Source organism: Lagopus muta, chromosome 1, assembly GCF_023343835.1.
Source record: "Lagopus muta isolate bLagMut1 chromosome 1, bLagMut1 primary, whole genome shotgun sequence".
NCBI lineage: Eukaryota > Metazoa > Chordata > Aves > Galliformes > Phasianidae > Lagopus > Lagopus muta.
Window position 1 is genome coordinate 175,826,555 of NC_064433.1, and position 14,543 is coordinate 175,841,097.

The 14,543-nt window shown below is 34.9% G+C and overlaps 1 protein-coding gene across 11 annotated transcripts in view; it reads right to left on the reverse strand.

Annotated features, from left to right (window-relative positions):
- Positions 1-14,543, reverse strand: part of SGCG (sarcoglycan gamma) — a 118,971-nt gene that overhangs the window by 19,404 nt on the left and 85,024 nt on the right. For all 11 annotated transcript variants that reach the window (XM_048933711.1, XM_048933713.1, XM_048933706.1 and 8 more), the window contains 2 exons: positions 6,509-6,628; positions 1,357-1,429 (listed from right to left, as the gene is read on the reverse strand). In XM_048933711.1, coding sequence (XP_048789668.1) covers positions 1,357-1,429; positions 6,509-6,628 — 193 coding nt within the window. The remainder of the gene's footprint in view (positions 1-1,356; positions 1,430-6,508; positions 6,629-14,543) is intronic.

A 14,543-nucleotide genomic window follows, 5' to 3' on the forward strand; every position in this document is an offset into this window, starting at 1 on the left:
TGTAGCTTAAAACAGCGTAATTGTTTTCAAATTACATTCAAAGAAGAATTCATACTTTAAAAGTAACACAGCACAATGGCTATTGAATAAAACGATTAGCTTTAAGCCTATTGAAATATTGTTAATTGATAATCTATTTAAAGCAAAGTAACAACCACATAAAATAACCAATATGTATCCAATTAAATTTACAGAGAGCTTCTTGACGTGTAATTAAAAATTTCCATGTCAGAAGTGCTCATAAATACTTCATCAAAACAGACAATCATAGGAAATTAAAAATTTACAACATAATCTGACCACTCCCTCCAAAACCAATGTTCCTTATAATGTAGAACTCTAAATATTGGCCAAAGTCTGTCTCATCCAAATTCTACTATAGTAGAAGAAAGTGGAGATAAACATGCAAAAAAATTAACATCCCAAGCCCATTCTGTCTCAAATGCAAGCACATGATATCTCACTGTAGATTAATGTTATATACCAAGAAGAAAATTAGAAGTGTCTTAACAAATTTTCCCTCTCATTTGCAATTCTCAATCTGAAAATTCAGTCAATAAGATATAGACAGTGCTCTTGATAGTTTAAATAATCTTCTGCTACTCTCTAGTAGTTTTTCCTATTGGAGAAAGAACAAGAAGAGAAATCATGACAGAAAGTAGTAGACTGCCAAGGTACGAAAGGACAGAAATAAAATTACAAAGAACATTTCTTCATTTGATTCTTCTTTGAACCAACTTATAAAGTGAAATAGAAGATTTTCATGAACTGAATGTAGATTAAGTTGAGCTCATAATCAACATATTATAAACTAATTTGAGATCCTCCAAATTACACAGAGTAATGCACAAAGAAATGCCATCCCAGGATTAAGGAGTGCTGAATCATAAAAGATACTTTATAGAGATTTTCTCACCCCAAATCATTTTTTAATTATACAGAGTTTTGCGCCTTTCTAAATGTTTCTTACTAATCTGGTTCCTGAGACTGATAGAAGTTTCTAGAAATCTTTATTCATCATAAGTCCATGACTGATTTCCGAAAAGCAACATTTATTTCAATATGCAGAGAAAGTCACTTATGTGTTCTGAAATTGTAAAAACAAGGTATATAGAAAAAAATATATTCAGTATATTATGTAGCTTTGAATATTCACCACTGATAATAAATAATCTCATATTATACTTCAAAATTGCAGACCAATGTAATATTTTCTCGAAAAGCATCAATTTGTCATATAAAATGGAATTTAGTAGTGGTTCTATACATTTTGTTAAAAATCCCTTGATATGAAAAATGTGAGCACATATAGCAAACGTGCTTATTAGACTTCTGTTTTGATGCATAAATTCTTACCTTAGCTGTTTAAAAGCTTCTGCTTTCACGAGTGGTGTTTCTACAGAGTGTTCAAAAAGTGCTCCTTCAGGCCCTGGAAAGGAAAAACCCACTTGTACTGTAAAAGTTCAACTATTACAAATAGTGACAGGGAATTACAGCTACTTTGAGAACAGAAGAAAATACAAAAATATCTATTAATAACTGATGAAATAATTACTATATAGATACTGTTTTGCTATTACTGTATTGGCTGAAACTACAGAATACAGAGTTAATGTTAAAGTACAGGTGTAAAGAATTAAAATAATGTTTAATGAGTCTGAAGACAGACAAATGTTCTACTACTTCTGACAAAAAAATGTAAATAGGATTTTTACAATGCAACTTCCATTAGAATTAATAGAGATAAGTAAAACTCTACAAAACCTTTGCAAATATTACAGACTTACATAATCACATTAATTTTAGACTATAGCTAAGGATAAAAGGTCAATTTCCATCTTGTTTTAAGCTCTATAGGAAAGGCTGGGCATTTGATACCACTGGTACTCCGGAGAGAAAGACTTATCAACTGGCTTCTTCAGTTGTCAGGAGAAGGCCTCCTCAGCTTCTTCTTAAACAGGCTTTCTGCAGTACACACCACAGTGAGGCCCAAGTTGATCTGCCCTTTAATCCTGACCCATAAGTTCCCAGCTTCTTCCTCATCCGAAGTAAAGCACCACGAATTCCTACTGCTCTCACAAGTAAAAAGGCAGCTCCCCCCTTGCCAGGCTGTCTTTGTTGGAGAACCTTTATTCCAGTGAAGTATTAGAGTGGCACATTTGACAACAGAATCAACTAAACCACAACAGCACCTTATCTGTATTTTGTAGCATCTCATTGCTGTAGATACAATTCTCTGAAACTGCCAGAAAGCCAGTGCATATTGGAACATCTCCATGGAACCTAATGATGTGACGCTGTTTCAGTGCCATTAAATATCTAGTATTGCAATTGTATTTTTATAGATTTTCCTGTTATATACATGTGCAAAAAAATCCCAAATTTCAAAAATCCCATATTTACTTGCAATAAACCAGATAGATTGTATTATTATAAAGATGTAGGAAGAATACAATCACTTCCATTAATATTTTGCAAAAGTACTAATAATAGGTATTCACAGAAATATGAAATAACATATCTAGATATCAAAGTAATTATCAGGTAATAAAAGGTAAGTGGAGTTCAGCAGTTTCTCTATATGAACACACTCTACTATGTTATGCTGACAAATTCACAGAATGACAGAATGGTAGGGGTTGGAAAGGAACTTTGGAGATCATCCAGTTCAAGCCCCTGCTAAAGCAGGTTTCCTACAGTAAGCTGCACAGGAAAGCATCCAGGTGGATTCTGAATATCTCCAGAGTAGGAGACTCTGAAGCCTCTCTGGATAACTTGCTCAAGCACCCTGTCTCACTCAATAAATAATGACATCAAAAGGAAAATAAATGTGTCTATATCTTGTGAGTTTTGTTTCCACATTAGACATCACCAGCATGGATAGAGTCTGTGTTCTGCCTGCTTTACATTTAATTCATCTGTCATCTTTAGAATTCCATACAATAGCTATAGCTCATCACCAACTACCTGTAGTTTTGAAACTGATTCAAGTGGATTTAAAGGTTAAATGTATGGATGTTTCTATCACTGGCTTTGTGGTATAACATGAGAAATTCAGTTTTACTCTTCCTCATACATTCATCTGAAAGTCAAGAAGCTGAGGTACCGGAGTATGAAAAGTGAGTATGAAATACTAAGGTCCCCTAGAAGACTAATTAAACATCATCATCTGCACTCTTCTTGCACCTTTTTTGTATTCAGAAAAGCACTGGTTATGACATTATTAAATACATCCATATCTTTAAATTGCAAATGAGATGACAAGCTTGGTTGATAAAGGTAAAAGTATGGGCGTAATAAATTTCCATAGGCATTTACTTTGATGCTACATCACATTTTGATTAAGAGATTACAGCAACACAAATCAGCCTGGAATGCATTACATGGATTAAAATTGGCTGATGGGCCTTAAACGTAATTGCAAACAGAGAACCACAAGTGAAGGAATGTGTTACTAGTGGGGCCAAATGTGATGTAACATTTATTCATGGATTTATATTTTTAAAATGATGAATTCAGGTGATAAAGATACTGTATGTGTAAGAGGGAATTAGAAGATTTATTTATATATTCTAGAGCGTGCACCTCTAAGAAAAATTAAGACCTTGCCTTCCTGTGAGGAAACGTCTTCATTAAATAACAGCATTAAGTACGGCACACATACTGAAGAAAATCACCTCACAGTAATACTTTTTGGAAGATGACCTGAATTGATTTCTTGTGTACTTTATAACTACTTTATTTATACAAAGGAAAAATAAAGCTTTAAGATATGATATGAATATTACTATATTTGGTATTTTATAGAATATAAGAGCAAGATTTTTTTAATGAGAGGATTGAAGCCAACATGTTTCCTTAACACCCCCAGTACACACAAGCCATCAAGCAAATGCTATCTGCCTATTTAAAGACTGACAGAATTTTTTTTTTGTCACATACTTAGCTTCTGAGCAGAAACATTTAAATTTAACAAGAATCTTCATATCATGTTTCAGTATAGCTATTTACACTGAAAACCCTGCCACACAGCACTAGGAAACAAAATGGTTTTTTAAGTGTGTTAACTCAGCCACTGTATCAAAGTGACCTAAATGAGCTACTGAGCTCATCCTAAAGAAGACCTCATTGTGGCCTTCCACCAACAGAGAGCTAATAAACACAAGAAAGGCAGACTTTTTACATGGGCAGATTGTGATAAGACAAGGAGGAGTGTATTTAAACTAAAAGAGGGGAAACTTAGATTAGATTACTCGGCAGAGATACGCCAGCACAGGCTGCCCAGAGAGGTTGCGGATGCCTCATCTCTGGAGACATTCAAGAACAGATGGATGAGAGGGGCGTGGAACTGGGTAGGATTTAAGGTTCCTTCCAACCCCAGCCCTTCTACAATTCTATGAAGACAACTGTACTTCATCAGCAGAAGAGATATCTGCCTAAGTATCCCCTACAGATGTGAGCCAAATCATACTGCAGGTTACACTGGCTGTTGAGTGAGGGTCCAGTTCAATTGTCTGAACACGTACATCTGGATCTCTGGGGTATCCAAAACTCTTTGCTGATCATCACTTTTCCCATAGATTTGGTCCTCTTGGAAGAAATGGGAGAAACACTGCTACAATTTCATTCTACTACATGTAACAGAAAATGACTGGACTGAAATAGCACGAGGTCAAGCATACCAAACTGCTGGAAAATACAGTTCTGGAGGTGTTGGGTTGGATTTGCTTTTTCTTAGACTTTCATTTTTTTTTCCCGAAATCACTGACATTGGTTCTCTGCTACACTGTATTTTAGTTTAAAACCGCCACGTTTTCTTGTAATTACCGACATTTTCACAATTCACATAAATCACAGAATCATGGAATCACAGAATGGTTTGGGTTGGAAGGCTCCTTTAAGATCATCTAGTTCCAACCCCCTGCTATAGGCAGGAACAGCTCCCACTAGACCAGGTTGCTGAAAGCCCCATCCAGCCTGGCCTTGAACACCTGAGAAGTAAAACCAAACAGTTCCCCATACTGCATATAAAAAACTGCAAAATGTTCTTTGTGTATTTTAAGCCCTATAGAGTCTGTTTCTGCATAAATTTTCCAATTGATCTTCCTCTCTATCAAAAAATGTTTCAAAAATTTATCTCAGTGCATCAAGTATTACTAATTTATCCTTCATGGTAATAGTATCATTTAAATCACAATTTTAATAAATAAGTTTGAAGCATAGTAGGCATGAATCTCTTCTCACTAATGTTAATTTTACACTGAAATAACCTCACTGACTTTAATGGATTTATTTTTGACTTGTACTACAGTGTAGAAAAGAAACGAGCAATGTGTGTTTCTGCAGCATCTACTAAAGAAAACAGTTATCCTTGTAAGATTCATATTGACAAGTCAGAATACATGTTTAAGCATAACAATCTCTATTCATGTACAAATTATTTTACTTTGAGCAGAGAGAGATCTTTTCTAAATCAGTTAACAATTATGCAGTTTTTCATATCTTTGTTAAACATGTTTTTCTATTAAAGTTTAGCATCCCTTGGGCAAACAATAATCATTTGATATGGTTTCCTGGTTAAACAAAGTTGTATTTTCAATTAGGTTAAAAAGTAAAAAAAAAAAAAGAAAAAAAAAGATAAAACCTTCAGGCATAAACAAAATTTATTAACACATTTATTATATCTCAACCTTTGCTTTGAAACATGAATCATGTGCTTAATATCACATCTGCAGTTCTGCACAGTGAAATAATATGAATCGATCCATCAAAATTAACACCTTAAGATTTCAGGGGATCAATAATTAGCAAAAATGATAGTTGCAATAAAGTTAAAAATATTAAAAATGTAACTGAAAGCAAGTTACAGGATTATTTCTGTATTTTCTTTGACAGAGTCCTCCAGATAAAGGGAAATCACACACTGATGTATTTGTTTTAATGCACCCTTAATCCTGGAAAATGAAGGTTGATTTTATCAGGTCATATAAGAGGAAACAGCTTTTTGTGTGACAATTTTGACATCGTACTTTGTAAATGAGTACTTCAGTGATTTGCAGAAATAGCCCAAAGCAAACCTGTCTTTTGACAGATGACATTATAAATACACTATAAATACTACAGTGAGACATATATACTACACATAGAGCTGAAATACAGTGGCTTTCACCTTGAAAGAAAAAAACATATAAAAATGCCAGAGTCTAAAAAATTTTAAGAAACAATACAGCTGATTTTTCAAATTGAAATGTGCAAGATTTTTTTCATCGTCATTTAAAAGTTAAATTAAATTAAAATACATATGTAGGCATATATGCATTCTTATATACACATATTGGTTTTCCCTTAAAGCTTTTGAGTATTTATTGGAAAAGTTAGAATACTTTCAGATATGTAATTTCCAATAAGTTAAACCCAGTATTTTTTAACATTTTTAACATGGCTCATTTTAAAATTATTTCATTATTCACATGGTTATTAGTTGGGCATTTCTTAAGCTGCTACAAACCTGTGACTCGAAGTTTATCTGTTCCAATGACAACCTCATTTTCATCTACTGTAAAAAGTGGCTTGCCATCCTTTGAGTTGATCTGAAATTGCTGGCCGTGGAATTCTACCATTTTAGGACCTGCAAAACACAGTAGAATAATGAAATAATTACATCAGCTTTCTTTAACTTCCTATATAAGTTGCTAACCACGTTGTGGTCTTAATTTTGTGACTTATTTAACAATTAATGATCATGAAGCATTCAGACAGTGGCTCTGGAAGTACCGAAACTGAATGCGCATATTCACATTTTCCAACCTGTTGTTCAAAACTGTGCCTGGAGTCATGTTATCAAGTTGGGTTTCAAGACAGAATTTAGGAAATCCCTCTCAAATTGGTCAAGACAAACAATCCCTCATTGAACCATCTGTATTCTTGGTGTTGAAGCTGCTTTGATCTGTGTGAGCATAGCAGTTTTTCTTTTTTTTAACATAGAAAATAATTAACAAAGTAATCCCTTTTGATTAGGGAAGCTCAAATGCTTTAAAATCCAATAAAAGGGCAGGACCCTCAGCTGCCAGTTTAGCTCTGTGTATCTAACAAATATTATCCTGTCATGTTCTTAAAGGATTTTCAAAAAGCTGGGAGTATTGTCAGTTGGATTTTGTGTGCAAGAGTCTTTACGTATCACAAGATCCTAAGTCCAGTAAAACATTTTGTTCTACATTTTTTCTTGGTGAGTAAGTATAGACTTAGGCCTTTATATTTCTCATTTTAAACAATTAGATCAATTAAAAATTCACATCACATAAGTTTGAGTATCTGTTTAATAGAGTCATCATCAAATTCTATGTTCAGAATGTAAATTGTAGATAATTGTAGATAATGCTCTTCTCTAAAGCTCCTTCCAAAGCACATGCCTTCATTTCTGAAATTGCTAAAAGAGCTCAGAAAATACCAGAGAATACCAGAAAATATCAGAGAAAAGGTGTTACTCACAGGCAGGTAGGTAAATGAAACAAACGTGGTTCCATATTAATGCTTTAGTAGAGAATTGTGGTTGATTTGTTATTTCTGTTCCTGTCCAGAAGCAGTAAAGAGCGTGATCTTTTGTTTATACAAACAAATAAAAAACTGGCTGTTACTGTCTTTAACCACTATTGCAATGGCAGTCTTTTCTTTCCTGCCTTTCATCCACCAACCACGATTACACTGTACAGCATGACTTTGGGATACACAAATCTAAGCCTCTCCTATCTGACATGATAGAGGTCAGATGATTCAGGTATGCTGAGGATACAATTGATTTAGGAGTGTTTTTCTGTTTCTTTTATTAAAGAAGGTATATTTGGAGGTATAGAAAGGAATGTATTACTTGGAGCTTTTATATCCTAAATAGGAATGAAACCCAAGAGACCAGCTTCCATGGTCCATAGCCAGCTGTAGAACTAATGGAGAAAAGTTGTGCTTGCCACCATGTCTTCTGATCCTGGTTATCACTGGAGCTCGTTCTAAAAATCATGCAGTAGATGAGATAGAAATGTGAATGCTAATTTCTTTCTCATGCGAAGGTTAGATATTTTTGTTTTCAGGATTCTAAGTCTTTTGGTAGGCCTAAAACAATTTTTGTTGTTGTTGTTATCTAAGAATATTTACTGTTTAAAAGAATTTATAAGGAAGCAAGGATCCTGAAGATTGACATTTTGGTCATAAGTACTTTAGAGCAAATTAGGTGTCCAAGACCTTTGACAGGCTCAGTTCTAAGTTGTGAACTCTTATAGTATGTGAAATCTTTAAAATACAAATTGGAAGCTGGCATAAGTGTATCTCAATTACTGTGAAAGCTTGCAAACGATATGGAGCATTATATCTAAAATGCAACTCAGAAATGTCTATCATTAATATATATTTCATTTTTATTTATTTGTACATGATCACAGAAAAATTCTTGATAATGATGAAGACCCTGTATGTTTAGGGGGAATCTACTGATTTCTTTGGTACAAAGGGAATCAGCTTTGAAAATAAATTGCTGGGCCTAAATAGCAGAATCTCTGCTCTTTCCTTCTCAACACCTTGGTAGATACAGAAGTTTTCACTGATTATAAATCACTCGAGAAAGAAAAAAGTAAATTTGAAAGAACTGAAGAAGTGTGGCATGATTTGCACCAGGCCTAACTTGATCTTGTCTATGAGTACATTTATCTTATTGATTTCCTAATTTGCTGAATCTATTTCACAAGCAATCTTGTCAAAAGAAGATTTTTCATGCCTCTCCTTGCAGGAAATGGAAAGAACTACCTCCAACAGAATGAATTGAATAATGTAATTCGTACACTTGCATATTGCTAGAAAATTGACATTTTTAAAAAATTAGATTATTATGGAATGTAGACTAATTCACTCTGCTTGTATATGCAGATATGCATATACATATGCTGTATAACTTTTGCTCAAATCTTTTGCCCGAATAAACTTGGCCCAAATTCCATTTTCTCTCATCTAACCAAAGCAAATAGGAACAGCCAACACAAACACGTGTTGTGCAGACCGACTTTCTCAGCCATCCTGTCTATTTAATACCAATTCTGGCATAAAGAACATCATACTGATACAACCAGAGCTGATGTATGTATTAGTTTAATTAATCTAGCCCATGTATACACACTCAGATCTAACAGTAATTGGAACAAGGCTGAGATTCACTCTTTATACTCCCAGCTAATTGTTCTTAACATTAGACCACATAATCATATTTTTGGTCCCTTCTCTATTCTACTCTATTAATATCTGATTATTCCAGTTAAAGCAGTATACCTTTAACAGTAGAAATGGAAGGTGTCCTACTCTAAAATAATGAGATATAGGAAGAAAAATATACTCAGATAGAAGAGAAACACAAGGCAAAACAGTATTTATGGATAAGTGCTCATCCTAGATGAGCTCCAAGTTCTAACAAGATAATATCTATACTAATAAATTAGAGAGAGCCAAGGCAGAGGAGACACATGCATCGCCAATTTCTGTTACTCTATGTTCCTTGGCACAGCCTAGACCTGTACTACACTGAGATCTCCAGACAATGTATGGCTGGGTGCTGCTCTTCCCAGACAGGATAAATGAAGTTCTCCAGCTCTGGAGGAAAGAGGGTTTAGCTGTACAAAGAAAGTTATGATATGCCATCTGCCTCTGCAGCAAACAGTGTGTCCTGACCTGTTCTGTTTGATGCCTTAATTTTTTTCCTCTGAGCAAGCTACAGGAATCTAAATGCTGAATTTAAGCACGCAGAGGGGCAGTTACCCAGCATCTAAGATGGGTGCATAGTGAACTACACACATTATATTTTAAAGCTATATGTAAATAAGAAAAAGTGTGACAAGCAATGAAAACATTCATTCTCCACTACATGCATTCCTAAAGACTCTAGAGTGGAGGCTGTTTGAAAAACACCAACCAATGGCCTTGCTTATGGTGGATTTGCATCCAGATTTTTCTTCTGGTCCTTGCAAACTTGATTAAATCTTTAACAAAAGCCATGTTCCATGGCTTTCTCAACACAAATGCACCAGTAAAGTGGAACAAGGACTGTCCATTAGATAATCCTCATTATGGAAGAATGATATGGATAACATATTACTCACTTTAAATCTTTGAATAGTATGCTAGAGTAAGCCAAACTAAAACATACGTTTCAATCTTAGGGAAGAGACAGCGCAGTACATGTGGAACAAATTTCCCAAACCCAAAAATAGACTTTTAAAGAAATGGAAATATATTTCTTAAATCAAAAGTAGCACTGCATATATTGCAATACCATTAATTGCATTGTGATCCCCAAAGGATTAATTTTCAGCTCAAAACCAGCAACCTAATTCAACATCTGAAAGATTAATCTCTAATTTTCTAAACGTATTTTGTTTAGCAGCCTAGTATATAAACCCTAGTATGCATGTACCCTACCTGTAAGTAAAATAATGCTATTTAATTATGCTTCCTATTAAAATACTACAGTTAAAACTGTTACATGACTGAGCATAGGTTGTAGAAAGCAGTTGAACTACTTTGCCATTTCTGCCAGAGGTGCCACACGAATTTTCAGGTGAATGGGTTATTCTTGCTGTTTAGGATGACTAATAATTGCCTGTTGTTACTTTACATTTCCTCCTTTAATACAAGCAGCTCTGAAGCAGACCTCAAGTGATCATCACATCATCACGTACCTCCTGACACTGAGGATGCCAGTGCAAATGATGAAAAATGGCCCTTTAATAAATGTGTTTATTCTAAGGCATGTGACCTTCCAGTTTTTCCAGTAGTGCATTGCCATAAATCTCTGCAAATGGGCACACTGCTAAGCTGTCTTCCTTTCTGTTTCTCCTCCTCACTCCTGACCCCCCTGGCTGGTTTTCCAAAGAAGGAAAGTCTTATGCTTCATGATTCCATTTTGGTATAAAAGCATTTGAAGTACTTCCCTTTTGTTGCTACCAAACCTTTGAGTTCCAGTGCAATATAAATGTAGAAGGGTCTTTTATCAAAAACAAGGCCTGCCTGCTAATACTTACTCACAAAGACTTAACATCAACAAAATTGGTAGTATGTAGGTAAATTCTTCAAAACCAGTTAGTTCTGCCTAGCATTAAGCACTTCTAGTGCATCTTCAGATTTCATGGAAGAAGAGGCTTTCAAGCACTGAGTTTTTCTAATATCAGATCTTTTCTTACCATGTATAACTTTGATAATTTATGGCTGTCACCTGCTCTGTGTGCTACATTTCCCTCCTACCACCCAGAATCATAGAAGTTTTGAACAAAAGACAAAATCTGAAGTGCTTTGGGGTATTGCTATGCAATTGAATTTTTTAGTTGATTATTATATTAAAACACCTTATTTAAAATAAGATCTCATTAAAAGTGCATTAAAAATGTAATACTCCTACAGATTCAGTTCTAGTTCTGTAAGTAATAAAGTACCAATAAACGCAAAGCCATTACATTTAGAGCCATAAAATTAATCAAATTTTCATATGGAATGGTATGGAAATGCCTGGTGATCTCTTATTGGAACAAATACATTATTACAGAGTACATGCAGCATATTGGGTATATACATTTTATCTCCGTATCATATATCTCGTATCACCTTAGAAGCATCTCCTGCAAAGGATATAAGCACACCTTACTGCTAGCACTTCTTACACTTTGTTATTCCCTACAGTTGAACAAAAGCCTTTGAAAAGATCTTTGAAAATCTGGTTCTGAATGATCAATGCAAACACTAATCATATATACAATTGCAACCCAATCTAGTATAATTTAGGTGGCAATATTTCTCCTTCTCAGTATGAGGTAACTGAATGTCTTTATACATCTGAACATTTTCATTGCTCTGTTTAAATATAAAGAAAAATAAAAACATGAAATACGTGATTGTAAAATTGATTACTGCATGTAGAAACAATGGCAGGAACAGATTACAGTGACTTGATTAAAAATATATGATGCCATCATTTCTGTTGTCATTCCTCAGCAAATCCTTGAAGTTTCTTGATAAAGATTATAGTTTAATTCTACAAAGTTCTTTACCCTTTAATACTATTAAAGAATACTTTATCTTCTGCATAATGAATAATTGTATTACCTTTTTTTCCTCCAATTATACTTTTTTTTTAAATAGAAGCCGTGGGTTAATTTTCATAAGATCAACCCAATATTGTTCTTTAAGATTACTGCCTGTGTACGCCTGCTGGATCTGGGCATAAGACTCAAGGTGAGAGGACCAGTTAAACAGGAGGAGAATGACTCAGTTGCCAAAGCACAGCTGTTTAGTGCCATGATGTGTACTCTGGTATTCCCTGACCAGTTTTCAGCATATTATAGATGCCCCTGAGCACCTAAGACGAGGGCTAGGTCTGACCTGGGGTCTGTAAGTGTTCTCAGCCCTTGCAGAGTGCCAGATGAAGACAGAACCATAGATGGATGCAAGTCAGAAAGCACCTGTGGAGTTTGCTTCACCCAACTGCCAATGCACAGCAGGACCAGCTTGGCTGGAAATTACCTCAGGGTGCTCAGGAGGAATGTTAACACCTCTAAGTAAAGGCTGTCCTCCCTGAGCAACCTGCTCCAGTGCTTAGCCATTTTAATAGTGATGTTTTCCCACACTTATGTCCAGTTATACTTTGTCTGACTGCAGCTATTGCCTCTTGCCACTGTTCAGTTCATTTTTCTGTGTGAAGAGTCTGGCTCCATCTTGCCTTTAGCCCTTCCCTGAGCAGCAGCAATTAGGTAGCAATTAGAAGGCCATCTTCTCTGCAGATTAAAGTAAACATCACCTTCTTCAGCTTCTTATTTTTCATGTGCTCTCAGTCCCTGACCATATTAATTATGCCCTGTGGGAGTCTCCCCAGTTTGCTGATAGCTGCGCCATGCTGGAGGAGGTGAAGTAAAACAGTATTCCAGCTGTAACCTCAGGAGGGGGATAATGCAGCTCAGAATGCTATTAGACCTCGTTGCCACAAGGGTACACTGCAGATACATGTTCAACAGTTCACTAAGGTGGGGGCTCTTTTTCTGCAGAAGGGCTCTAGCAACTTTTTTTTTAGCTGCTAACTGCCATCCAGAGTTGAGTCACCTTTAAAAAGAAAGCACTGTTACACTTCATACCAGCGTTTCAGATACACTTAATTATCCAAATTCCATAAAAGATTTTAGTCACAATAAATTTCAGCTATTTTAAGTTAACCTTTATGAAGTCATCTAGCCTTAAACAGTGCCAATAATTCAATCTTCTTATTACTTTAAAGGAAGAAAGTACCAATTCGTCATATTTAGCACTAACTTCTATCCTGAAATTCTCCCCCAGTGACTTACATTAATGCTTACTATATGATATGAAGCAAAATATGTTGTTTGGGATTGTAAGTTTATTGAAGACAGCAAAAGTGGAGAAAGATATAAAGCATTTAATAATTTGATTTTCTTCACCTATTTTGAATTCCTTATTCCCATGAAAATAAAGGAGGTAGGAAAGGAATTACTCAGTTGAGTAATTGCTCTCTGACCAGAGCTAGGTATGCACAATCTGGCTCTTTTTCCATATAATAATTCACAAAAACACAATTTCCCAAATGTTAACTTCTTTACAGAGCTAAACTGTCTTGACTTACACACAAGTTGTTTTTAATTCTTCAAGACACAAAAGAAGGGACAACACAAGACTCAAATCCCCTTGGACAGGTTAAACTTCCCCTTAACTGTGATGCTTACATATTTAAGCAACTACCTGATTGATTAACTTTTATCATTTTAATCATTTTAAAGTTTGGTTTAAGTTAGCTTTGCTGACCCTGAAGATCATCACATATTTCATCATAGAGATTATCACATTTGGGACCCAACAATCTGCTATGTTAAGCACCTTACTGCACATAGGATGTAAACACCCATGAATGGTAAACTTTTTCTAGAAGGGAATATCACTGAAGCCTAGATATTAAACTGGTTGTAATGACTACATCACTATTTATATAAGTAAGCTTTTGTGGAGAAATACTTAGCTAGCTTTAACTTAAATGCACACTGATTACCACTTAGTATTTTCCATGATTTCTTCTAACATTTTCCAGAATTATAACCATTTAAATAAACAGTGGTCTCACAAAAGTTTAAGAGTGTATGCATTTAATATAGAACAGAGACACATCTGTCACAAATCAAAACAGGAAATTAGGAAAAAAAATTAGCAGCCACCTGCTGTTCTCTAAATTTTGCCTGATCTGAGTCAACTAAGCTTTCCTTTTAAATAAAGCTAGAATGTATGCCTTTATATGATCAGATTCATTGGCAGCTAAAAGCATTATACCCTGGAGGTAAAAGTCCCTGCTTTCATCCTCTTGGAACAAATAATGTAAGCTCTTGATCATAGGAAGACTTAATCACCTCAAAAATACTTCAGTGAAGTTTGCAATTTATCTTTCTATTAATTACTCCTACGTTGTATCTTTCCTTCTTATAACCCAGCTGGACAGCAATTAAAGTTGTGCAAATAATAATCTTGCT